Here is a 27,021-nt window from a genome sequence, read left to right on the forward strand (position 1 = left end):
AAGTCATCCCATAGGACTCTGTTGTTGTTTTCAGCATCTCTTAATCTCTTTTTGAGATCTCTTACTTCTTTTTTAGTTGTCTCTAATTCATCCTCAATCTTGCCAATTCTGTCTTCAGCCTCATTTGTTCTAGTCTCTCTGCCCTCTACTGTTTTCTGGAATTCATCTATTATGTTGCCCTGTTCTGATACTGTTTTAGCTTGTTCAGCTAGTTGCATTCTTAGCTCAGCGATTTCAGCTTTCAGCTCTCTAATAACCATGAGATAATTAGTATTTTCTTCCATATTCTCATTTGTTGTTCCTGTATTTCTGATTTCAATTTTTTCAAATGCTTTACTCACTCCTGTTATTATTTCCTGAGCTAATGTTTGGATGTTGAACTCATTATTTTGTGCTTCAGCCTCTGGAGGACTCTTAGCTTGACTCTTGTCCTGGTTCGATTCTGCAATATTTTTTCTTGTTGTTTTAACCATTTTATATATTATGTTATGAGTTTCCTTTATCAGTACTTTTCAAATTATTGATCACTATTGCCTGGATTGACTTGTGTCTAAGTAAGTTAATTAAAGGGTTTACAGTGGTGGAAATTAACAGTTATTTCAATCCTTGAGTTGGAGCTCAGTGGTTTAAAAGCCTCTTTTTTTTTTTCTTCCCTGTAGTCTATGGGAGCCTAAGGGCTTTTAAACTATCAATAGGCCTCTTAGTTTAATCACTGACTCCTGACCAAGAGATAAAGCAGGGTGTGGCAGAGATAATCCAGTGGTTATGCAAAGAGATTTTCACAGCCCCTCAGCTATGCCACCGAGGTATAGGTCTTCTCCTGAGTTTCCTGGTTAGATCTCTGTCCCCTGGTGTCCCTCCCTGTCACTGCTCCAGATTCTGAGGGTAGTAGCAATGGTGACTCAGAGTTGCACTTGGTGAGTCTCTGGGGAGTCCTTTCCTCCCTTCATTTGTCCCCTTGTTGGTGGAGCAGACTGGAGGTGGTGTCTCCACTGATAAACTGTTAGCAGTCACTTAATCTCTCCTTAGGCTCCTCTCTCCTCTCTGTCACCAGCCACACGTGTTTGTACTCACCAGTGATTTACTGGGTTCCTGTGTTCATTCTAGTCCTGTCTTGTTTCGGTCCCGGGTGGTCTCCTTTGGTATTCCTAGTTGATCCAGGAGAGAAGAGGAGAGGAGAGGAGAGAAAGTGATCTGCTGCTCGTAGCTCCACCTCTGGAAGTCTCGTCTCACCATTTCTATCTGTCCTATCCAACAATGACATCAATGACAACAACAACAAAGATAATCACAACAACAATACAAAAAAAAAAAAAAACAAAGGCAACAAAAGGGGGAAGAAAATAACCTCCAGGAGCAGTGGATTCATGATGCAGGCATTGAGCCCCAGCAATAACTATGGAGGCATTAAAAAAAAAAAAAAGGAAGAAGAAAGGAAGAGAAGGAGAAAGAGAGAGATAGAAATAGATAGATAGATCGATAGGAAATAGATTCCACTCCTTGGATCTGACCTATAGTCAATAGCACCACAGTAAATGTTAGAAGAAAAAAAAAATTTACTTCAAAGTGGAGGAGAAAAGAACCACTGTTAAGAAGGCCAGTGGAGGATGTTAACCGTCAGACTCAGGCAAAAACTAGTGAAGTTATGGAACCCTTGAAATAGACCTAAAATAGACCTACTAGCTCTTTCCAAAATGGAAACTCCAAATATTCATCTGCAATATTCTTGTCTTTAGGTTCATGATAAGTCAAAAATTTGTTCTGCTTTATATGTTAACTCCTTTTCAGCCACCAGGTTCCAGATTCTACCATGATGCCAACCTTTCCTGGGCAGATGACCCCATCAATGTGTCCTGGAGCTGCTTGCCCAGAGCCCTTCCCCACTTGGGAAAGAGACAGGCTGGGATCGACCTGCCAACACCCATGTTCAGCAGGGAAGCAATTACAGAAGCCAGACCTTCCACCTTCTGTGCCTCATAATGATCCTGGGTCCATGCTCCCAGAGGGATAAAGAATAGGAAAGTTTTTAAGGGAGGGGATGGGATACAGAGTTCTGGTGGTGGTAACTGTGTGGAATTGTACCCCTCTTATCCTATGGTCTTGTCAATATTTCCATTTTATAAATAAAAAAGGAAAAGAACGAAAGAAAGAAAGCCAGTGCAGGGGCTGGGTAGTGGTGCTCCTGGTTGAGCAAACATGTTACAATGTGCAAGGACCAGAGTTTGAGCCCCCAGTCCCCACCTGCAGGGGGAAAGCTTTGTGAGTGGTAAAGCAGTGTTGCAGGTATCTCTCTTTCTCTCACCCCCCCCCGTGAATTTCTGACTGTCTCTATCCAATAAATAAACAAAGATAATACCCCCCAAAAATCACCAGAAAAGAAAAGAAAGAGAGTCATTGAACTCTGTTGTTCTAGAGAACATCTATTCTCAGGAAAGTCTGTTTGATCGCAGCCTTTCCAGCTAGGTGTTTATAAAGTCAGAACTGCCTAGAAGAAGGCCAATGCCCAACTATAGCCAGTTATAACCAGTTCTAACCTACATTCGACAGAGTGATGACAACGGAAAAACAGAACTCTAGCTCCTACAAGACATCTGTTCAAACTATGAGGGAGTTTCTAGAGGAATCTGTGAGTCCTTTTAACACACAGAGTCCCTATTCTCTTTTTTATCTAGGCCTTGTAGAATTAAAAAAAAATATCCAAGGACAGCCCTGATCTTGACTCCATGATAAACTCATCCATCAATTCTTGCACGCACTAGGGGGAAAGGAGGTTCCACACAGTCAAACATCCTGAATTTAGACCGGAAGCTGTCCTCTAAAGTAGTCCAGTGTGGGCAGGACAACAAATGACCTTAAGCCCTGGATTCCTGTTCATCTTTTTCTCCTCTTCCTTACTTTCTAGTGCTGACTCATGATAAGTTTCAAGGCCTATGTTAGGAACAGTATCTCCCATGACGTGGACAAGTCAGTAAATTAAAGCCTTCTTGGAGACATAAAAGAGTCTGGAAGAAAGGGATGATGAATAGCAGAATGGCACTCAGAGCAAAGGCACCAGTGTGCTGGGCAGGGCCCTGGATGTCCCTGTGCAGGGCATATTCCCAGGGCATCAGAGCTGCTTCAGGGAAACTGCTGCCCTTTGAAGCCATACCCCAGAGTCCTGGCAACAAGTGGATTGGGATGCTGCATGCCTGGAGGGAAAATGGTATAGAAAACTACCATCTGGAGATGCATCAAAACTTCCAGCAGCTGGGACCCATTTTTAGGTAAAGCCATTCTTGGTCACTGCAGGGAGAACTCCCCAAGCTTGTGTCCCTACTGGCTGGGGGTCCTTCCGGGTGATCAGTCATCATCATTTTCCAGCCAGTCCCAATATCCAGCCTCCTTAGGAAGATCACAGGGGAGGAGTCCAGGAGGGCAGCTCACTGTGATTTAGGTGATAGATTCTATGGCTCAGTCTTGCTGCTGAAGGGACAGACCTCAGAATGTGGAGGACAGGATACCTGACAGCCTGTTGTGAGCCTTCATAAGGGAGAGGGAGAGGTCCGAGAGCACACAGTCAGGATTGGGTCTATGTGGGGCCCAAGGGCCAGGGCAGCACAACAACATGGCTTTGAGTATGTCCCCACAGGACTAATAAGGGAGGGAAGCAAAGAGTGTATGTGATGCTGCCAGAGGATCTGCAGACGCTGCAGCAGGCGGACAGTCTCCAACCCCTACGACCCACCCTGGAACCCTGGATAGCCTATCGACAGGATCGAGGGCTCAAATGTGGAGTGTTCTTGCTGTGAGGGCAAGTGGGGTTGCGGGGGAAAGGGAGGGGTGTTGTTGGGCAGCCCAGCAGAGACCAGCAGGGGAGACTCAGGCATCCAGCCCAGCCTTTCTCTAGATGGGTGAGAAAGTGACATCATATGGTGATGAGCACTGTCTCTGTGTGTGTGTGTGTGTGTGTGTGTGTGTGTGTGTGTGTGTGTGTGTGTGATGTGTGCCCTGGGGCAGGGACAAGGAGCAGGGCATGGAGGCAGAGGAGCAGGCCCATTCTGGAGAGTGACATGAAGGAGTCCAGCTACCATGGACTCCAAGCCACACAAGGTCTGAAACTTCACCCAAGGTTGCTGTACCGCTCACAGGTCAGAAAGCACAATCTCAAGAAGGGGAATAGGAGTTAGGGGTGTGTGTCAGTGTGCTGGGTAGCCAGAGAGTTACTGCAACCCTTGTGCAGAGCATTGAGCTGACCTAGAGTTTAGGGAAGCTCACCTGGCCTAGGGGGGAGTCTGGGGAAAGGCCCAGAGCATGTACCCCATTGCCTTCTAGACCGCAGACAGCTAACTAGCCTCCTGCCCTTGTGGGGGGGGGGCAGTAGGGGGCAGGACTGGTGGTCCCTGCTGCCCTGATGCCCAGAGTTCTGCTTTCTGTTCTCAGAAATGGGCCTGAGTGGCGCTCACAGCGAATGAAACTGAACCCAGATATACTGTCACCTCCAGCCATGTGGAATTACAGCCCCATGGTGGATGAGGTTGCCAGGGAGTTCTGCAAGATCTTGAAGGCCAAGGTGCTACAGAATGCCCGGGGCAGTCTGACCCTGGACATAAGGCCAGGCATCTTCCACTATATCATGGAAGGTCAGGAACCATGTGCCTGGGGGAGATGACTGACTGCTCAGTGATGCGGCCCTGAGGGAGTCAGGCAGGAGAGCAGGTGCTGCCTCAAGCTAGAGATATCCCTCTCTCTTTCTCTCTAGCCAGCAATGTAGCCCTTTATGGAGAGCGGATGGGCCTCCTTGGAAAAGACCCAAATCCTACAAGCCTGAAATTTTTGGCTGCCCTAGAAACCATGTTCCAGTCCACTGTGCAACTCATGTTCATGCCCAGAAGTCTGTCCCAATGGATAAAAAGGGCTGTGTGGAAGGAGCACTTTGAGGCCTGGGACTATATCTTCCAGCATGGTGAGCCCAAGGACCCCGAAGCTAGCACTCAATTCAGTCTGCCATGGGGACTGAGGCTGCCTGAGGGGCTGACAGCATCTATCTGGTGTCTGAGAGAGTTGGCAGAGGGCAGCAGCAGCTGAGCTGAGCTGATTCAATAACTGGAATTGGAGTAGGGTGACCTGAGGGTGTTGGAGAGCTAACAGGTAGGGGACTTCTCAGCACCAAGCCCAGAGCCCCATCTTTGTCCACAGCTAACAACTGTATGCAGAAAATCTACCAGGAGCTGGCCCTCAGCCATCCACACCACTACAGCGGCATTATGGCTGAGATGTTGATTCGTGCAGACTTATCTTTGGATGCCATCAGGACCAATGCTGTTGATTTCACTGCTGGGAGCGTGGACACGGTCAGCCAGAAGCATGCCAGTCCATAGAATAAGGAACCCTCCTTCCTGGCTCCACACACATATAAAAATGTCCTAAAGACCCTCAACCTTAGTCCTAAACTTGTAGTTCTCACCTCAGCAGCTGATGTGCTGGAGGCTCTATTTGGAGAGGGGAGGAAGTCCATCAAGAAACAGGAGATCACAATCACTGTTGGGAAATGCTGCTGCACACAGAAGGCAGAATGAGGTGTCCATGGGAAAGCAGGTCCATGGAGGACCTGGGTGTTGGAAAGGGAGGATGGTAGACAGGCAGCTGGAGGGCGGCACTGGGGGCACAGGCAGTGGGCCGATGGATCATGTTTATCTCCCATTAAACCTCATCTGAAGGTGACAGGGCTGATGACACTAGGACAGCTCACATTTGCTACAGAGAACAGCTAGCAGCAGAGGTGGGTGGGCTGAGCAAGGCCTTGTGTGAGCAGAGATTCCTGAGTTCTCTCTCTCTCTGTGTGTGTCTCTCTCTCTCCATCTCTCTTTCTCTCTCATCCAGTCTTCACATGCTAAAGTCTCCTAGGAACTGCTCAGGGCCACTTAGGATTCTAAGAAAAGATGCCCACTTGTGGTAGAGGAATCCTATTAAAAGAAGCTGTGATTCATCCCTGTGCACAGAGCTCAGGGAGGCCTTGCACATGGGAGACACTAGGAAGGTTTTGGGGGAGAGACATTGTAAGCAGCTTGTGGAAGAACAGCAGGGGACTCAGACAGGTGGAAGGAGGCTCTGGGAGGGCATTTAAAGGCTATTTCCACCCATCATGATACAGAGATTGCGATCATGGGAATTTCATTTGGCAGATTTGCCCTGAGCATTCAGGCTAAGCTATGCACCATTCTTCCTGTGTAGGAAGAGGGTAGACAGGTGCACAGTTTATGCTAACCAGGATGCCTGTGATGAAAAGTCACTGGAGAGAGAATTCAGAACTCAGTGGGAGCTGCTCTTATGGAAGTCCTCTAGATGACGAGAGAGGTGCTATGAAGAAGGCACTCATGGGGCTGGAGAAGCCTGCTCCTCATCTAGACTAGGAACCACCCCTCACCCCCAGGATTCAGGGAAATCAGGCCAGGTGGTTTAGGGTCTCAGTTCTCAGGTGTCTGGCTCTGTCTTCTCTGCATGAATGTTCCCCTGAGTGAGAGAGGACCTGGTCCCCAGGGAAGTTCAGGGTGTCAGAAGGGTGTCCTTGACTGAGGACCATGACCTGAGCCAGGTCTAAACCCTGCCCCCTGCCTCCTGCAGTCTTCCTACAGCCTGCTGATGACCTTATTTGAGCTGGCTAGGAACCCCAAAGTGCAGCAGGCCCTGCATCAGGAGATCCTGGAATCTGAGGCTGCGATCTCTGAAAAGCCCCAGAGGATAATCTCAGAGCTACCCCTGCTGCAGGCAACCCTTAAGGAGACCTTGAGGTAAGTGGGGTTCCCCTCCCTTCATTGTCCCTCATGTCTGGAGGGCAGTGATCAGGGGGGTTTCAGACTGAGCCTGAGGCTGAGAAGCTGCACGGCCCAGGAAAGCATTCCCCACATTTTATGACCATGAGGGGTGAGCAGGGTAGCCCTCTCCTATCCCCACTTCAAAGTCCTGTTCACCAGGTTAGCATGACCTCCTTGGTCCAGGCTCTCAGACTGGCGGAGTTTTTTCAGGAGGTGGAAAGAAGTAGTTTCCCTCCACTAGTTCCCTGGTGCCAGAAGCATGTGGTGGGCCTTGGGGAGTTTCCCTGAGCAGGCATGCCCTGGGTGAGGAGGGACCCTGCCGCTGCTGAGACTGCTGGACGCTCTGTCATAGGCTGTACCCAGTAGGTGTCACTGTGGACAGAGTGTTGACGTCAGACGTGGTTCTGCAGAACTACCACATTCCAGCTGGGGTGAGTGAGGCCCCACAGCCCCTCCCACAAGTGACCTATGCTTGTACCATTCACCCCAACCTGAAGGGAAGCTCACTCTGCCTCTCTCCACCTGCCTGCAGACAGTGGTCATGGTGTCTCTTTATTCCCTGGGTCGAAACCCTACTACATTCACCAGACCTGAGTGCTATCACCCCCAACGATGGTTGGAAAGGAAGGATTCCATCTCCCGGTTACCCAGCTGGGGGTTTGGCTTTGGTGTGCGCCAGTGTGTGGGCAGGCGCCTGGCCAAGACATCGATCTTGCTCTTGCTGTACCACGTGAGTGTGCCTGTTGGGGGGCGGGGGTGTGAGTGGAGCCAGACTCTGTGCAGACTGGTCATTGCTTGCGGGTGTGAGTGTCCTGTGGTTGTGCATGATGGGACTTGGTCCACCTAATCAGGTACTCTAGGTTTCTCCTTTTGTTGTAGTATATGATTTGTACTTAGAAAGTTGGGGGTAACTGGGACAGCACCATGGCATCATAACCAAGGGGCACCCTTGCTTCCTGCCTAGATGCTGAAAAATTTCCAACTTGATATTTTAACACGAGACGATATAAAGATGAAACACTACTTCGTATTAAAGCCCTCCACCTTCCCCCCACTGACGTTGAAGGCCATCAAGTAGTCATATATCCTGCATTGTGAGAGAAGCCACAGCATCAGCCTACCCCTGACCACCTACTATCTTGTCCTGGACCCTGCTTCCTGGGCCACAGTGCTGCCCAGCCAACACCTCAACAGTGTAGCAGCCCAGCCCTTGAGGGTGTCTGGGACTGCCTGGTTTTCCAGGAAGGCCATGGAAGACACTGGACTGAAACTTGAGTTTTGTTGTTGTTGTCACTAGTGTTTCAACACTTTGGTGTCGGGCTGCGCCATGCAGGAGAGATAGAGGAGATCCGGGGTGAAGAGGGAACACAAATTTTTATTCGCGCTGGTTATTCAGACAGAAAGAGAGACTAGGAGGCAAAGTGAGAAAGAAATTATTGCAACACTGATGTAGTGAAGGCCAAACTCTAACCTGGAACACTTGCATGGCAAAGCACCTTCCATGGTGAGCTGTCTTCTTAGCCCTACAGCCTAATACTTGGTCACAGACCCTAACTGACAGGCCAGTCCCCCCAGACCCTCTGCAGCAGAAGTACTATTGGTAGGTGAATCTTTTTCTCCCTTGGCTCCCCCCTGCTTTGATTCAGGCAAGGACCTTCAGACTTCCTCTTTTCTTCCCATCCAGAGTCATGTACTTCCTGTACCTATCTGCAGGACTCTGTTCACACATCCTGGCATGTATTATTATTATTATTATTATTACTTGAGTCTCATTACAGCTGAAGGGCATTTCAGTTCCTCCAAGTTAGACTTCTGCATCCTGCTTTACCACCGGTTCTATTACACTACATGTCTCCTGAAATCTCTCCTCTTGGTGGGGAGTCCTCCAGAGTTGAATGAAAGGTCCTAATAATCTCTCCCCTGCCTCTTCTTCATTTTGAATGCATTTGAGACACATACAATAAGAACCATGCTATAATAAGCTGGAAGATATTAGGCATAATAAATGGAAATATATCTATGTTCATTGATTAGATGATTAATAAAATCAAAGCATAAAAGCTGCCCAATACAGTCTATATTTCACACCAAGATCCTAAAACAATTTTCCAGAAATAGGAAAAAAAAAAAAAAAGCCCTCCTGCATTGGTCCACAAACAGTCAAAATAATCTCGAAAGGAGTAGCAAATCTTCAGGATTCCTGCTTTCTGAATATTATTTTTCTACAAAGTTGTAGTCTTTAAAGCAGTGTCTACCTGCTATAAAGTGTATGTATAGTACCAACAGAACAGATTTGAGAACTGAGATATCCTCAAGTCTATGTAATAAGGGATAAGCCTGTCTTTTGAATAGATTGTGATAGGAAAACTAGATATCTACATGCAGAAAAATGAATCTGGACCTTTACCTAACAGCTTATCCAAAAGCTAACTGAAAAAGGAGAAAAATATAAATATAAGACACAAACTTATGTTTAAGCACACACATTACAGTGCACAAAGACCCAGGTTCAAGCCTCAGTTTCCCACCTGCAGGAGGAAGATTCACAGTGGTGAAGCAGTGCTGCAGGTGTATCTCTTTCCTCTATCTCCCTCTCTGTTTCTCCTCCACTTCTCTCAATTTGTCTCTACCCACTAATAAATAAATTATTTAAAAAAAAGAATAAAAACCCCACAAAACTTAATATTATTAGTGGAAAGCATATAAGGATGATGGTGGTAGTTGCAGTGATTTCTTGAATATGCTACCCAGCTCATTGATAACAAAATTAAAACAGACAAAATAGATGACATGAAAACTTTTAAAAGGATAAAAAGGACACTATCAAAAGGCCACCATTAAAAGAATAATAATGCAGACCACCCAAAGGGAAAATATATTATATCTGAAAAGGGATCGATATTCAGAATATGTATTGAACTCCTTAAACTCAATAATAGAAAAATAAACAACTCAGAACTAGGAAAATGACTAAACAGACATTTTTAAAGAATTTATACAAATGGGGGCTGGGCAGTGGCACACAGGTAGAGTGCACACATTACCATCTACAAGGAAAAGGGTTCAAAGCCTGCAGATGAGAAGCTTCACAAACAGTGAGACAACACTAACGGGTACTCTCTGTTTCCCTCTCTCTACCCCTTCTATCCTCTCCATTTTCCTCTGCTGCCATCAAAAAAATATAAGAGTGCTTGGTGGGTAAATTGATGCTGGGAATACTGAAGACATCGTGCAGGCACATAGCCTCAGCGGTAATCCAGGTGGTAATAATAAATAATAAGAAAAGAAAGGACAAAAAGAATTTATTCAAATGGCTAATGACCAAATAAAAAATCTTCAATAGCAATAATTATTAGTGAAATGCAAACTCTAAGAGGAGGAGATACCACGATACATTCATTCATTCATTCATTCATTCATTCTTCTTCTTCTTCTTCTTTTTTTCAGAGCACTGATCAACTCTGGTTTATGATGGTGCAGGGGATTATTGAACCTGGGGCTTTTCAAGCTTTAGTCAGGAGAATCTTTTTGCAAAACCATTATGCTATCTATCCCCACCCACCACAATACATCAAAATAGTTACCATAGAAAATTCAGTTGTTATGAAGGGCATGCTGTAATTGGATCTCAGTATGTTGTTGTTGGGGAGGTAACACAGTAAAACTCAGGCCTTTCAAAAGCAAAAAGTGAAAATTTTCCACTGTGAAAAACAATATTGTGTGGCTCCCCAAAAACCTCAGTATAGGTTCACCACATGATGCAACAGTTTTAGTTCTGGTTATTTACAGATAAAGTTTAAAAACAAGGTGTTATAGTGATCTTTGCTATACCCATATTATAGCTGCTTTATTGACAGTACTGAGAAGGCAGACACAGGCAGTCATCTATGGACCAATAAACAGATAAACAAATTGATATATGCACAGAGAAACATTATCCATTCTTAGAATGATCTGGGGGAGAGGGGAGAGAGAGGGAAACAGTCCACACAATAAAGTATACACATTCCTAGAATAACACTCTGACTTCAAGCCTCAGCACCATATGGGAACACCGCAGACAGCATAAAAAATGAAGATAGGTAGCTGGTGTTCGAAAGAATGAGGTCTTTGTGTCTAGTTGGTGCTGTATATATTAATCCAACTATATTTATCTCTTGATATCACTCAGATGTAGAATAAAAGTTGTACTGGGCAGCTAGCTCAGCACTATTATATACAAATGAGGCCCGGGGTTCATCCACAGAAAATTTTAGGTGGACACATGAAAGGCCTAGAGTGGTCAACACAACATTAACAAAGAACAGACTTGTAGAAGTACACTATCTTTCTTAGAGACCTTGGTATGCTGTACTGTGAAAAACAGACGAACAGAGCACAGAAATTCCATCAACAGTCAACTCTGTCCCACAAAGTGCAAAGACAATACAGGTATGGGAAAGTCTTGCCGTAGGACCACAGTGGAGGGGTGCTCGGTGGCTACACACATTCCAGAGGAGCCATATCCAAGGTCCAGTCTCTGTCAGGAAGGCTGGGTGGGCACAGGTACAAACACAACCAATGATGGCAGGCGTCTGATCACCTCCACACAGAGAAAAGGTGTCGATAACTACAACACTGAACTGATCCCAACTCCGAGTGCAGTATACCCCATGCCTGTCAGTGGTAGGCCTTACCATGCAGAACCTTCCGTAACATCAGTCTATGACAAGTGAACACTTTTGAGGTCAGCCTACAGTGACCCCATCCATCCTGTGATGAACTTGGACCTCATGGAACCTTCTGCCCACTTATCCTAGAACTCCTGGAATGTTTTTGCCACCTTGCTATCTATAGCACAGCCAGGATTTTGGAGAGACCTGACAGGGAGCCTTTCTGTGACCTGGAAGGCAGCCTCAAACTTCTGGAAGCTGAGTAGAGACTGCTGGGAGGACACTGGCGACAAATGCAAACCCACCAGTCACTGACAACCTTGTGGGGATGATGGCTTGACCCTGGCAGCTTCCTCTGCCAGAGGGACATCACTGTGGACACTCTCCACAGTACTGAGAACAAACCCCAGTAAATCCCTTTCTCTCCTCAGAGACACCAGGCCTGGAACTCATGCTGCTCCTGCTCCAGCTCCAGCTCAGAGACCCCTGAAACCCCCGCTAACCGCCCCCCCCCCCCCCCCCGTCCCTAGTCAGTTATGGGGCCAGGCACAAAGTGCCCTGCTGTAGAGCAGAGTGCAGGGGCACCTTTCCAGGCTCGGCCCCACCAGTTCTGGGAGCCTCTGTCTGGCCCTTTTGATGACCACATGCGCGCAACACTCTGCACCCCTTCTAGGGGAGCCACGTGCACGGACGGGGGGGGGGGGGTGATGACATCAGAGGGCGCAGCCTCAGAAGCGCCGGTGGGCGGAGCCGCCTGCTGGGCGACCCGCAGCTGCCCCTTGACGCCCCGAAGGCCGCAGGCCCGCAGCAGGGCGGCTTCCACGAGGTGGTGTCTCCCGGAGGGGACCCCAGAATGGCCCTCTGCCTCCGGCCTCGGGGTGGGGGTGGGGGACAGGAAGGCTCCAGAAAGTGCGCTCGCAGTGGAGGGAGTCAGGGAAGCTCGGAGAAGCGACTGTGTCACTTGGGGCGTCCAAGATGGCTCCTTCCCTCATATTGTGGGGGGCGGGCGGGGGGGAGGTTCCAGAAGCTTGTGCTGTTCATGGAGGAGAATCCAGGGCGTTGCCCTCCTAGAGAATCCGGGGAAGTTGCCAGAACGCTGGGCCCTGAGTGGAGGGAAAGTCGGGGGGTGGGGGGGCCAGAAAGCCCAGCTGCTAGTGGGGGGAGAGCAGGAGGCCCCCGAAAGCCGAGGCTCTGGGAAAGGGGTGGTCAGGGAAGGCTCCAGATGGAAGTGACCGCGATGGAAGGGAAATCACGGAAGTGTCTAGAAGCCAACGTCGTCCGTGCAGGGGAAGTCAGGACAGGTTGCATAATAGTATTAGTGGAAGAGAAGCCAGGGAGGGCCAGAAAGTTGTGACCTTAGTAGAGGACAAATCAGGGAGGGCCCAGAAGGTGATGTCCCGGGAGTAGAGGAGGACAGGAAGAGCGCCTTGGGGAGTCTAAGATGGCTCCTTCCCAGTGTTGGGGGTGGGGGAAGGAGGTTCCAGAAGCTTGGGCTCTTCATGGAGGAGAATCCAGGGCGTTGTCCAGAGGGCCTCGGCCCTCATAGAGAATCCAGGGAAGTTTCCAGAATGCTGGGCCCTGAGATGAGGGAAAGTCGGGGAGGATCCAGAAGGCCCAGCTCCTAGTGGGGGGAGGTCGAAGAAGGTTATGTTGTTAGTGCAGGGAAAGTCGGGCAAGGTCCAGAGAGTTGTGTCCTTTGTGTAGGGAAAATCAGGGAAGGCTCCAGAAGGTGGTGTCCTTAGTGGTGGGGACAGCAAGGGAAGGATCCCGAAGGTTGTGTGTCTCATCCAAGGGGAAGCCAGCATGGTCTTTGGCCTTTGGCCTGGCTGTGTGATCCGGGGGAAGGGGGCTGAGAAAGGTCCTGAAGGTTGTGACCTAGTGGAGAGGAAGTAGGGAAGGTGCTAGAAGGGAGTGTGTCTCACCAACAGGGGACATGGGGTGGTTCCTCACCTCGTGTGTTGGGGGTGGGTCGGGTGGGAAGGTTCCAGAAGCTTGTACCCTTAAAGGAGGGGAAATGAGACAAGGTTTCAGAGTGTTGTGTCCTTAGTGGAAGGGAAGTCATGACAGGCTCTGGAAGGCTGTGTGTCTATGGGGGGGAAGCTAGAATATTTCCTCACCCCATGTAATGAAGGGCACAGAATATTCCAGAGTTGTGTGTCTTATGGAAGAGAAGCTAGGCTGGTTCCTTGTCCCATGTGTTGAGGGAGTTGGGAAGGTTCCAGAAGTTTGTTCCCCTAGTGTTTAGTGTTTTTTGTGTCATGTGTTGGGGTGGGGAGAAGGGAAGTTTTCAGAAGATGGTGCCTCTGTTGCAGGGGACACCAAAAGAGCCACCAATCAGTTTAGTATCTCGTGGAAGACGGAGCTTCTTGGTCTGTATGTTGGGGGTGGGGGTGTGGGATAAGGTCTAGGGGAAGGGAAATCAGGAAAGATTCCAGAAGTTGGTGCACCTCCTGGAGAATAGGTAGGGAAGTTTCCTGAAGGTTTGGGCAGCTTACACTAATGTCTCAGAGAAGTTTCCCAAAGCTTATGTGTGTCATGGACAATGGGGTGGGAGCAGGTAGGAGTCCAGAACAGCTGATACCTCATGGTGGGGGAATTGTACAGGTCTGTGTGTCCTGGTGGGTGTGTGGGTAGGATAGAAGGTCCAAATACAGTGGGTGCACCATGGATGAGCTCAGCCTCAGAGCAGTGTTGTAGGGTTTGGAGGTCAATTTTGCAGTCAAATTCTCAGCCATGGCTCTAGCAATGATCCCAGAAAAGCCATGGAAGATTCTAGAAGGTTATGTCCTTATTGGAGGGCAAGTCTTGGGAGGTTCCAGAAGGTTGTGTCCTTAGTGGAGGGGAATTCAGGAAAGGCTCCAGAAGGTTTGCCCTTAGTGGAGGCACACCAGGGAAGGTTCCAGATGGGGCAAGATTCTAGGTTGATTCCTTGGAGAAGAGAAGTCAGGCAAGGTTCCAGAAGGTTAAGCCATTAGTGGAGGGGAAGTGCAGGAAAGTTCTAGAAGATTGTGTGTCTAGTGGAGGGGGAAGCTTGAATGTTTCCTTGCCTCATATAATGGTGAGCACAGGATATTCCAGAGGGTTGTGTATCTGACAGAAGGGGAAGCTAGGGGTGGTTCCTTGACTTATGTGTTGGGGTGAGTGGGAAGGTTCCAGAAAGCTGTGCTTCTAGTGGAAAAGAAAGTTGGATGCTTCTTTGCCGCATGAGTTGGAGTGAGGAGCAGGGAAGTTTCCAGAAGACTGTGCCTCTGTTGGAGGGGAAGTCAAGGCAGGCACTGAAAGGTTGTGAATGCATGGAGGAAGAAGCAGCAGTAGCTCCTTGTCCTGTGTGCTGGGGTTGTGTAAGGTGGGGGTTAGCAGATGGCAAGTCGGGGAAGATTCCAGAAGTGTGTAGGGTTGTAGGGTGGGCCCATGGGTCTGTGAATGTCTATCCTCCAGTAGCATTCCTCCCACCAGCTCCCTTGAATTCCCTTTCATGTCACTCCTTTTCTGCCCAGAAGTCCCTCATCTCTGGGGTTCTGTAATCTCCTTGTACCACTGTCCATTTGTTCCCTAAGGTTCTGTGGTCTCCTACTCCCACTTCATGGTCTCCTCTGGGGACTGTGCCCTCCCACACCCATGAGCAACCTTTCCCTTGGGGTCCCATGATCCCCTTCTTAGTACCCTTCAAGTAGCCTGGTATTCTTGATCCAGTCAGCACTCTCTGCTAGGGTCTGGCTCCCTCCTACAACCACTTACTCTACTTGCTATATAAAATTAGTCATATCTAGAGTTAGTGGTGTCCAACTCATGACAACAAGAGGAGCTCTTCATCACAGTTTGGCCGTGGGTCCGGTCCTATATAATAAAGTAACGGGTAAAGGTCATGTCCAGTAGAGGAGAAATGTAGGCTTTCATAGAATAGAAGTTATGGTAAATAACACTGAAATGATTATACGATACGATTTCTGTGCTCAATTGGAATTCCTGGATATTGTTTAGTCACTAGTTTGGCAAGTGGGGGCTTTTAGATCTAAAGGGTGTGGAAAGTTTGGGGGGCATACCTACTGGGCAAGAGCCACTTTTTCTGATAGCTGTTTTTGTTTACTTTTGGTAAATCTGCAGGAAAGCAATTGCTGGGTCATAAAGTAGGTTCCTTTCTAGTGTTCTGCAAAATCTCCAGACTGTTGTCACAAAGGTTGGACCAGCTTACACTCTCACCAGCACTGCAGAAGTGGCCCTTTTCCCCACACCCTCTTTAACGTTTATTATTTTTTTCGCCTCTAATGTATGGCACTCTCACTGGTGTACAGTGGAATCTCATTGTTTTCTTCATCACATTTTCTGCTTCCTTACAGGTCTCCTGGTTCTCCTCACCTGCAGATTTAAAGCCATAATAAGAAACGATGCTTCTCTTTGCCTTGCTCCTAGTCTTAGGACTGTCGATGGTAGAAACCCAAGATTTTCAGAATGGAAGTCATAATGAGCTTGCAAAATCACCCAACATAAGTGAGAGAAGATGTAAGTGTCCATCTGTCTTTACTGTCCTGGATTGGATAAGGATCATGTGAGCTGTGGCATCATTAGAAGTGTCTAAGTGCAGTTTTGATCACCCAGTTCATCAGCTGCTCCCAAAATCAGTGCAGCTGGTGCACACATGGTAGAATAGTGAGCTTCTGCGAGTGACGGGAGCTTCATGAGACAAGAAGGCTTCCCCCAAGAGCAGCAAACCTAGAACCTGACTGGGCACCTCTGTGGGCGTTCCTCTGCAAGACAAGCAGGAACCATTGAATGCAGGGAGATCTGGAGGGTACTAACCTTTTGTGACTATCAGGCCTTCCCTGGAGAGGGTGGTAGAGGAGAGGACTCTCACCCTTGGCCACCTATGGGTGCTTTCTACACCCAGCCTCTGAACCAGGAAAAACTGCTGACAGGACCTGTCTCTGCCCCAAGAACCTGCCCACCCCAGGCTTGTGGGCTGAGCTGTGTAGGACCAGAAAGTCTTTGATGCAGAGCCAAGGGGGCTGCTGCTGGCTGGACAAGGAAGCAGGGGGCTGGGAACTGGGTGAATCTGGACCCTGACACCTTCTATCTCTTCTCTCAGGGACATATAGCCTGAAATGCCACGACTGCTGGGCCATTAACAACTTCAACTGTCCAAATGTTAGAGAATGTCCTTATGACATTAGGCGTTGTCTGATAATCTCCATTCGTAAGTATCTGTTTGATTTTCTTCAATTCTGTGACTGAGTTACCCTACCTTTAGTAGTTCTGGGCTAAAGGCCAATGTGGTTTTTCTTTTTTTTCCCTTTGTCTATACATAGCTCACACTATCCTAATCCTGAAAGTATGTTCCCTGGCACTAGGCTCAGTTTCAGGGAAGGCCTGTGGGCACCATCTCATAGAGTCACATGCTCTAGAATCAGAACTGTCAGTGTGCATTTCTTGTGGTATATCTTAGGTGGTATATGTTCCACTACACTTCAGGGACAATGCCTTGTTTATCCATGGCCCCTTTTGTGCAATGCCTACTGTGACCATAATCCATTTTTATTTGCTTCTTCCTCTGAATGTAAGATACTTTTCTGCTGATATGACCAGTAAACTTTGTAATGATTAGGCTTGTTAGTTATAGAACCTAGAGTGCAAAGGCACATATGCCTAAGGGCATTTAGTGATGCCTAAGGTAAAGAAAGTGAACAGAGACCTGGTTTTCTACTTTTATTGGGATCAAGGTTGCAGACATAGGATTTTGTGTGTTCTTTATTGGTGAAGTAGAAACATAAGAGGGGCAGCTTAAAGCAAGTGAGAGACTACAAGAAGAAAACATAACACTTATTAATAAACACATACACAGTATGTCATGAAGCATCAAATTATATAAATCAATTATAGAGAACTAGAGTTATAATAATATGAATACTGAAGCTATAAATGGATTTTAGCAGCCACTTACAATCATGGACAGATTATCAAGCCAGAGAGTAAATAATGAAGGGATAACATTAACATAACCAATTACACAGGATAGACCATTCTTTACAACAGTGTAAGATTTTATAACATTCATAGGCAACTCTGTTGTATGGATTTAGCTTTCAGATACTTACATTGGTCTTGGTTGTTGTGTAATGCTTGAGTTGACAGAGAGAGATTGAACTCAGGAGTTTTCACTCAGTTCTGTCTCCTGTGCTAGCTGCTGGCTTCCTGGTGATGTATACTTTATGCAAAGTCATCAGGTGATCACCTTAGGAGATACCTTTCTCTGACATAGAAGAGAAGGAATAGTCTTCAGTGAATTTGAGTAACCCCCTCTTTCTGGGATCATCAAGGAGAGATCCCAGAGCCACGAATGCCTAAATAAATTATAATAAGTTTAGGAGAAAGTAAATCATGGTAACAAAGTAAGGCTAAAGGGATGGGGGCATAACTTGTGAATCAGGGTGAGGAATCTAAGCCAGAATTAGAGCTCAGGAGTTGTGGCCAGGTAGCCTTAATGTCTGAGCCATCAGAGAGCCCCAGCCACCCCCACTCTTCCCTACTGCACTAGTGAAGGTAATCCCAGGAGCCACGGGCTGTGCTTGGGATGGTACAACAAGAATTTTTTGGGAAACAAGTTGACATTAATGGGCATCAGTGGTCATGTCATAAGCCAGCAACCAAGAACTTCACAAAGGAGCCCTGGGAGGAATTGATCCTAGAGAGATGTGCCATTTGCTGAAAATCAGTCCAAGGCCTGAATTATAGAAGCATTGTCCTTGAAGGTCTGTGTTTGCTCTTTGGGACATAAAGGACATACGTTTCTTGCTCTTCATTTTATTTCTAGTGTCCTGAGGCTTTTATGACAGATAATCAACAGGACATTTCACATGTGTGCCTACTAGGCCAGGTGAAAGCCTGAGGTAGAGATGGATGAGGAGGAATTACACACATCTGCATAGTTGTTTCCAGAGTAGCTGGGCTCTTGAGTGGAGTTGGAGGTTCTCTTTCACTCAAGAATTCCAGGCATGAAGTGACATTTAGGATGTAGCAGTTGGGCTTGAAGCTAGTTATGGTGACTCTGAGGTGGAACATGCTTACATATTTCAAGCAGAAGGTATAAAATCTTTTACTTTCACCTCTACCTTTGTTTCAGGCTTGAATAGTCGTGAACTACTTATTTACAAGAACTGTACTCTCAACTGCACATTTTTATACCCAAGCCAAGTACCTCCTGAAGCCCCAAGAAAACTCAAAATTAATCACTTCTATTTTGTTCGTTGCTGTGGTTCGATGACCTGCAATGAAGGAGGGATAACAAACTATGAGAGGGACATTGAATCTGATGAGTCACTTGAGGAGGACACAGAAGGAGCTGGACAATTGGAGTGTACATTTCTCCTGACCCTTGCCTCCATTCTAGTCAGCAGTATGCTTATGTGGGAAGATCTCGTTTGAACAGTCTGGTCAGCTACATTCTTCAACACATGTTCTTCTCTCCAAACTTGAAATATTGAGACATTAACTCACACAACCCCACTTGTTGAGTTCTGCATTTGTAGATTATTTTATGAGGATAATAAAGAAAGTTTTATTTGTGTTGTTAGTATTCAACGATTACCATTTGGTTTAATGTTTCATTTATTCAATTTCTTTCTTTCTTTTTCTTTTCTCAGACACTGGTTCATAATAATGTAAAAAAAAATTTTTTTTTTTTTACCACTTAAGCACTGAGAAGAATGCTATAATTCAAAGCAAGACAGTTACAAAGTTTAGTCTAATTCTTAGCTGAAAAAGAGGTCACAGGTATGATTGGAAAACAAGCATCACTGGAGAATCCATCCTACAATTCTCAATTGAAGGCATAATCAGAGAGCATGCTGGATATTGAGGTTGCACATGGGTAAGCAGGACGTGACATTAGAAACTGTATCCAATGCGCTTGTAGGTGTTAGTCAGCCAGGTTCTGTAGGAATGGAGTTCTCACTCAAAATGATCCCTGGCTTCATATATGGTTGTTTTAAGGAATGAACTCCTACAGGGTCAGTGCTTGAAGCTCTGAATTGTGTAGGGCAGGCTGAAAGGCTAGAAATTCAGGTATAAGTTGATTGATGTTGCAGCCTGCAGATCTATTTAAGGCAGTATTCTGTTCAGTCATGCCGGGTATCTATGTTGACATTTGCTAAGAATTCCTTCTTCAGAGAACCTCTGAACTCTGAAGGTTTCCCAGTTAGTAGAAGAGGCCCAACTACATTATAGACGATGGTGTACTTTACTGAAAGGCCACTATTTGAGAAGTTACTAGTCTGTTTTCCCTTCCCCCCTCCCTTTACTATATTGAGTGTGGGCTTCTGTTTTCCCTGATATCTAACTGATAAGGATTAGCCCACCCATGTCAGAACCTACTTAGGGGACACCATAATGCCAACAAGAAACCTAAATACTGATTATATCCCTTGGAATTAGTGAAATACTGGCCATTGACAAGGGCTGAACATACTTATGCCAGGATTCTGGTTCAAGCCCCCTGGCTCCCACCTACAGGGGGTTCACTTCTAAAGCAGTGAAGCAAGTCAGCAGCTGTCTATCTTTCTCTCTCCCTCTTTATTTTCCCCTTTCCTCTCATTTCTGTCTACCCAAAGAAATGGAGAAAAAAATGGCCACCAGGACCAGTGATTCATAGTGCAGTCTCCAAGCCCCAGCAATAACCCAGGAGGCAAAAAACAAAATAAAACAAACAAATAAATAAAAGGTCTGGACAATAACTGAGGAATCCCAGCTTCCATACCATCCTCTCCACTCCATTTCATCTGTTCTCTTCCATCTACTCCCCTCTATTCACTGTGGCCTACCTACCCTATCCAATCTACTCCATAACTCCAACCACTTCACTCGACCTACTCTGTCCATTCCACTCCATCTACCCCTAATCTCTATTTAAATCCATTCACAATACCCCGCTGTGACATTCTGCTCCATCCACAAGTTTACTCCACTCAACCCTATCCACCCCACACACTCTGCTCCATACAACTTCACTTATGCTATCCCTTCCTCATACTATATAGATTCCATTCAACTCCATCCACACTATTTCATTCGATTTCACCTAGCCCATTTTTCCATGCCCTCTATATACTTGCTCTATTTTGCCCACCTCTCTGATCTCATACAGCTTCTGTGGCCTAGGCAGTGAGTGGGACATTACCCAGTAGCCCCCTGGATTCCCGTATCCCAAGCCTTGCCCTACCTGGGACTGTACTAGGACAGGGATGAACTGTGAGGTCTGGATGCCTCCGCAGACGTCACCTCCATTCTCAGCACACCTGGAGAAAGCTGTTCACTCTGTGATGAGTAGCACACAGATGGAGCTCAGACCAATATCATGAGAATGCTGACATGTCCGGACTGCTGGGCAGTGAGTTGCCCCAAGACCCAAGTTAGTGGCCAGGAACAAAGGTCAGATGGTTGCTCTGCAGAACTGACTCATTTTGTAGCTTCCCGGGAAAGGACTTGCTCGAGTTCCTGGAAGTGGAGTCCTCCCTGCAGATGCAGATTGCTGCGGCCATTGTGGGAGGCTTTGACGTCGTGCCCTACTTTTCTCTTGCAGAACTCAGACCTGGTTCTCCTCGCCTTCTATCCCAGCTGTCAAGTAGCCCCACTCCATGGTGTGTGTGTGTGTGTGTGTGTGTGTGTGTGAGTGTGTGTGTGTGTGTGTGCGTGAGTGTGTGTGTGAGTGTGTGTGTGTGAGTGTGTGTGTGAGTGTGTGTGTGTGTGAGTGTGTGTGTGTACCCAGAAGGGGCCCTGCCAGCCCAAAGAACTTGGTCCCACTCCCCAGGAAGTGAGAGTGATGCTCACTAAGAGCCCACGTCCTCCATAGAACAGACAGCCAGCCTTGTTCCCGTCTACCTCCCTCCTCCCCACTGCCCTCCCTGCTTCTCACTTGCCAGCCATTTCCCCCCCTGTGTTGAGGGATAAGGGGCAGAAACCCAGATGGGAAACCAGTTCCCCTGTCTGGCAGGATCTGGAAAAGGGGTGCTCATGCACCTGTCTGCATCAGGGACTTCCCTGCACCCTAACCTGATTCCAGGCTGAGCCCTGAGCCTGCCTGCCACACAGTGACATCTGATCTTTGTCACACACCAAGTCTTGACCTTGGTCACACTTAGACCTGATTCTGGTCACACACTGAACTCTAACCCTGACTACACATTAAACCATGGATATGATTCTAGTTTGGAAACTGTTCTAGTCTTAGGACATGTGACCAGAGCATGGAGAAGCAAAGACAAGCTGTGTCTCAGAACTGTGAGATTCTCCCAAAGGCTTGGGCAGCAGCTGGAAGAAAGGGCTGGTGGGACTTTGAGGTTCCTGAGCAGATAGTCAGTGTTCTGAGTTCTTCTGGCCTCTCTGCCTGTAGCCAGTCCGGCCTCTTCTATCCCTGCCATCCATCTCAGGGCTTGGCCCTGGTCTTGGAGTATGGTCATCTCCCTTTTTCCTTGTAGCAGGGGCAGTGCTGTTTGCTCTAGCTCCATTCCAGGGCACAGCGATCTTGGGACTCGGGGTGTTCTGTGTGCACACAGGACATGTCTAGCTGTGTCCCAGCTGGCCCCTCCTTGAGCTTTTCTGATCATTCCAGAAAGGGAATTGAAGATGGTAGGGAAGGAGGGGCTCCCTTGCTCTGCAGTCCTCCTACCCCCTCCCATGGGACCGGCTGCTCCAGTTGGACCTGTTTGGGCAGCAGGGGATCAGGATGCAGGACCCCTGTTCTTGAGCACAGGCAGCTGGCATTTCCCTGGAATGAGATAGTGGCAAACTAAACAAGAGCGTCATGGGTGCCAACACCCTGCAGGCTGCAGCTGGGACAGCCCACCTGTGCCCCCACCCCGCATAGCATAGGGACTCCTGAAGAGTGGGCCTGTAGGCAGTTCTACAGAGGCGGGATACTAGAGCTGGGCCAGGAGGAGTGAATAGAAACTCTGTAGCCATGAAAAATTTCTAGGTATTATGGGAAAGAGCAAAGTAGTTTAAGGTTAAAAAAAAAAAAAGACAAATCATGGATTTGTCATTCACTTTTTAATAGGGGTGCTAAAGTAAGTAGGTAAATATCCTACAAGTTTAAGCCTTTCAACAAGTAAACACCACATCCCCTGTGTAATGACTACTCCTTTGGAAAGTAGTGTTTATTTGAATCTATTATTTTGCTCTTCACAGTGTCATCTGAGATCTGTGTTTCTTACCTTCCTCTCACTACAAGGTTGTGTATTCAGTTTATGTTCTACAGAATCTCCCAAGAGATTCTGAAAACACAAAGACACCACATCATTCTTCCTTTTGATTTGGTGGCTTGCTGTGGCAGTTACGAGGTTTTATACTCCTGCAGCATCCTACCCTAAATCCTTTATTAAAGTGACCATTAGCACTAGTTTCTTTAAGGTTTCTTGTCATGGCAGCACCAGAGTCTTCTTACTCTCTGAACCAGAACTATTGCAATAATTCTAAAAGTAAGTTTCAGTCTTTGATGTATTCTGTAGTCTTTTCAACATTTTAAAATACCAAATTCCCTATAAAGTTCACTTTCTACTGCAAATATCTAAAGCAGTTTGTGTATTATTGAATGATATATTCTTAAAAATCTTGGTTCAGATGACGAGAAAAACTGGTTTCAACCCCCAAACTAAATTTCTATTGGGAGCAGTGCAATTGTCCAAATAAATTAGGTTAATAGCACATCATACAATAGTTTTACATTTATATTTTTATTCTGCCATTTTTTTTTTTACCAGAACACTGCTCGGCTCTGTCTTATGGTTTGCCTGGAGGACTGAACATGGGACACTGAAGCCTGTTTGTATAATCATTATACTGTCTCTCCCACCACTGATACAACTTTAAAGTAGAAGACAGACAGCTACAGACACCTGCTTTACTCAGTATTTGACTTCTCATATTATATTGTAGCATAATGACTATTGAATAAGTTTAAATTGACTTCTATAGAATTTTGACAATTTGTAAAAATTATGCCCCACGCAAATTAGTGTGAATAATAACTAAGTGGCAAATTTGTTTGGATTCTGCATGTGATTATCAAATCTTGGTAAATCAAGAAAGAACCAATCTGAATTAAATTTATAATGGAAACACTATCACAAGAAAACCTTATAAATCACTCTGCACTGATAATTAATTGTGGATTATAAAACCAACTTATTTTATATTAATAAATTTACTCTCATTCAGGAAAATAAAGGCAATTTAGTCAATAGGAAAAAAAAAAAGAAAGAAAGAAAAGAAAATCTGTAGCCAGAGCAGGCACCAAGGGGAATGAATGGGCCAGGGAATGTGTTTGGGAGTGGCGCACTCAGCACGGCGCCCTTGGGGTGTGTTTCAGCAACAAGTCATGGGCATGATGGCACACCCTGGGCAGAGCCCAGTCTGGAATTGTATTCTCCGTTATCCTGCTCAGCAATCAAGGACTAGCTCCTCAGCATGCTGCTTCCTTGAGCACCCCAAGTTGGCCAAGCAGAAGCATGCGGGCACAGGGCAGGATTGTGGGCCTCCCCCACCTACTCAGATAAAGGCTATGTCTCTGTGGCTCCTTTTAGCCACAGGAAGGCAAAAGAATGTCATCGTTGTAACTGTTCTCACAGCAGAGTGTCCTGTAGAGAGAAGGTCCCAAGAGCCGCAACACTGAATGATCCCAGCTCCATGGGTGCAGTACAACCCCATGCCTGGCAGAGCAATGGCCTGACCTTGCAGAACCTTCCATGCCACCAGTCTAGGACAGGTGCACACCTTCGAGGATCCTGTAGACATGAAGGTTTTACCCTGGCAGCCTCCTGTCTCAGAGAACAGCCCCGCGGGACCCCTCCCCAAGGTTGAGGCCAAACCCCTTATAAGTCCCTCTCCCTCCTCAGAGACACCAGCCTTGGGACTCATCGTGCTCCAGCTCAGAGACGCCTGAGACCCCAGCTAACGTCTCCCCACCCCCAGGCACTTTAGGGGCCAGGCACAAGGCACCCTCCTGCAGAGCAGAGTGCAGGGGCGCCTTTCCAGGCTCTGCGCCACCAGGTCTGGGAGCCCCTGCCTGGCCCTTGTGCTGCCAACACCTCCCAGGCCCGAGGCCCACCGAGGGGGGGTGCGCATGCGCGGAGAAGGGGGCTTGCCTGGAGGGGTGATGACATCAGAGGGCGCAGCCTCAGAAGCGCCGGTGGGCGGAGCCGCCTGCTGGGCGACCCGCAGCTGCCCCTTGACGCCCCGAAGGCCGCAGGCCCGCAGCAGGGCGGCTTCCACGAGGTGGTGTCTCCCGGAGGGGACCCCAGAATGGCCCTCTGCCTCCGGCCTCGGGGTGGGGGTGGGGGACAGGAAGGCTCCAGAAAGTGCGCTCGCAGTGGAGGGAGTCAGGGAAGCTCGGAGAAGCGACTGTGTCACTTGGGGCGTCCAAGATGGCTCCTTCCCTCATATTGTGGGGGGCGGGCGGGGGGGAGGTTCCAGAAGCTTGTGCTGTTCATGGAGGAGAATCCAGGGCGTTGCCCTCCTAGAGAATCCGGGGAAGTTGCCAGAACGCTGGGCCCTGAGTGGAGGGAAAGTCGGGGGGTGGGGGGGCCAGAAAGCCCAGCTGCTAGTGGGGGGAGAGCAGGAGGCCCCCGAAAGCCGAGGCTCTGGGAAAGGGGTGGTCAGGGAAGGCTCCAGATGGAAGTGACCGCGATGGAAGGGAAATCACGGAAGTGTCTAGAAGCCAACGTCGTCCGTGCAGGGGAAGTCAGGACAGGTTGCATAATAGTATTAGTGGAAGAGAAGCCAGGGAGGGCCAGAAAGTTGTGACCTTAGTAGAGGACAAATCAGGGAGGGCCCAGAAGGTGATGTCCCGGGAGTAGAGGAGGACAGGAAGATCTCAGAAGGTTATGTTGTTAGTGGAGGAAAGTCGGGCAAGGTCCAGAGGGTTGTGTCCTTTGTGTAGGGAAAATCAGGGAAGGCTCCAGAAGGTGGTGTCCTTAGTGGTGGGGACGGCAAGGGAAGGATCCCGAAGGTTGTGTGTCTCATCCAAGGGGAAGCCAGCATGGTCTTTGGCCTTTGGCCTGGCTGTGTGATCCGGGGGAAGGGGGCTGAGAAAGGTCCTGAAGGTTGTGACCTAGTGGAGAGGAAGTAGGGAAGGTGCTAGAAGGGAGTGTGTCTCACCAACAGGGGACATGGGGTGGTTCCTCACCTCGTGTGTTGGGGGTGGGTCGGGTGGGAAGGTTCCAGAAGCTTGTACCCTTAAAGGAGGGGAAATGAGACAAGGTTTCAGAGTGTTGTGTCCTTAGTGGAAGGGAAGTCATGACAGGCTCTGGAAGGCTGTGTGTCTATGGGGGGGAAGCTAGAATATTTCCTCACCCCATGTAATGAAGGGCACAGAATATTCCAGAGTTGTGTGTCTTATGGAAGAGAAGCTAGGCTGGTTCCTTGTCCCATGTGTTGAGGGAGTTGGGAAGGTTCCAGAAGTTTGTTCCCCTAGTGTTTAGTGTTTTTTGTGTCATGTGTTGGGGTGGGGAGAAGGGAAGTTTTCAGAAGATGGTGCCTCTGTTGCAGGGGACACCAAAAGAGCCACCAATCAGTTTAGTATCTCGTGGAAGACGGAGCTTCTTGGTCTGTATGTTGGGGGTGGGGGTGTGGGATAAGGTCTAGGGGAAGGGAAATCAGGAAAGATTCCAGAAGTTGGTGCACCTCCTGGAGAATAGGTAGGGAAGTTTCCTGAAGGTTTGGGCAGCTTACACTAATGTCTCAGAGAAGTTTCCCAAAGCTTATGTGTGTCATGGACAATGGGGTGGGAGCAGGTAGGAGTCCAGAACAGCTGATACCTCATGGTGGGGGAATTGTACAGGTCTGTGTGTCCTGGTGGGTGTGTGGGTAGGATAGAAGGTTCCAAATATAGTGGGTGCACCATGGATGAGCTCAGCCTCAGAGCAGTGTTGTAGGGTTTGGAGGTCAATTTTGCAGGCAGATTCTCAGCCATGGCTCTAACAATGATCCCAGAAAAGCCATGGAAGATTCTAGAAGGTTATGTCCTTATTGGAGGGCAAGTCTTGGGAGGTTCCAGAAGGTTGTGTCCTTAGTGGAGGGGAATTCAGGAAAGGCTCCAGAAGGTTTGCCCTTAGTGGAGGCACACCAGGGAAGGTTCCAGATGGGGCAAGATTCTAGGTTGATTCCTTGGAGAAGAGAAGTCAGGCAAGGTTCCAGAATGTTATGCCATTAGTGGAGGGGAAGTGCAGGAAAGTTCCAGAAGATTGTGTGTCTAGTGGAGGGGGAAGCTTGCATGTTTCCTTGCCTCATATAATGGTGAGCACAGGATATTCCATAGAGTTGTGTATCTGACAGAAGGGGAAGCTAGGGGTGGTTCCTTGACTTATGTGTTGGGGTGAGTGGGAAGGTTCCAGAAAGCTGTGCTTCTAGTGGAAAAGAAAGTTGGATGCTTCTTTGCCGCATGAGTTGGAGTGAGGAGCAGGGAAGTTTCCAGAAGACTGTGCCTCTGTTGGAGGGGAAGTCAAGGCAGGCACTGAAAGGTTGTGAATGCATGGAGGAAGAAGCAGCAGTAACTCCTTGTCCTGTGTGCCTGGGTTGTGTAAGGTGGGGGTTAGCAG

The 27,021-nt window shown here is 47.7% G+C and overlaps 2 protein-coding genes across 3 annotated transcripts; both read left to right on the forward strand.

Moving 5' to 3' along the window:
* The first annotated feature begins 3,030 nt into the window (after positions 1–3,030).
* On the forward strand, positions 3,031–7,869 carry LOC103124327 (cytochrome P450 11B1, mitochondrial-like). Its single transcript, XM_007535052.1, has 9 exons — positions 3,031–3,263; positions 3,629–3,784; positions 4,420–4,619; positions 4,739–4,942; positions 5,176–5,330; positions 6,601–6,767; positions 7,144–7,222; positions 7,324–7,521; positions 7,756–7,869. Exons 1-9 carry the CDS (start codon positions 3,031–3,033, stop codon positions 7,867–7,869), a joined length of 1,506 nt encoding a protein of 501 aa, XP_007535114.1.
* Positions 7,870–12,188: 4,319 nt separating this feature from the next.
* LOC107523236 (glycosyl-phosphatidylinositol-anchored molecule-like protein) lies at positions 12,189–18,970 on the forward strand. 2 transcript variants are annotated; one of them, XM_060195693.1, is made up of 4 exons: positions 12,189–12,269; positions 15,781–15,943; positions 16,527–16,634; positions 18,558–18,970. In XM_060195693.1, exons 2-4 carry the CDS (start codon positions 15,829–15,831, stop codon positions 18,857–18,859), a joined length of 525 nt encoding a protein of 174 aa, XP_060051676.1. In that variant the 5' UTR covers positions 12,189–12,269; positions 15,781–15,828; the 3' UTR covers positions 18,860–18,970. The 2 variants fall into 2 exon arrangements, with proteins under 2 accessions (XP_060051676.1, XP_016048742.2); XM_016193256.2 differs by lacking the exon at positions 12,189–12,269 and having other exon boundaries at positions 15,508–15,943.
* Positions 18,971–27,021: the final 8,051 nt, after the last annotated feature.

This window comes from Erinaceus europaeus, chromosome 8 (assembly GCF_950295315.1).
Source record: "Erinaceus europaeus chromosome 8, mEriEur2.1, whole genome shotgun sequence".
Lineage (NCBI taxonomy): Eukaryota > Metazoa > Chordata > Mammalia > Eulipotyphla > Erinaceidae > Erinaceus > Erinaceus europaeus.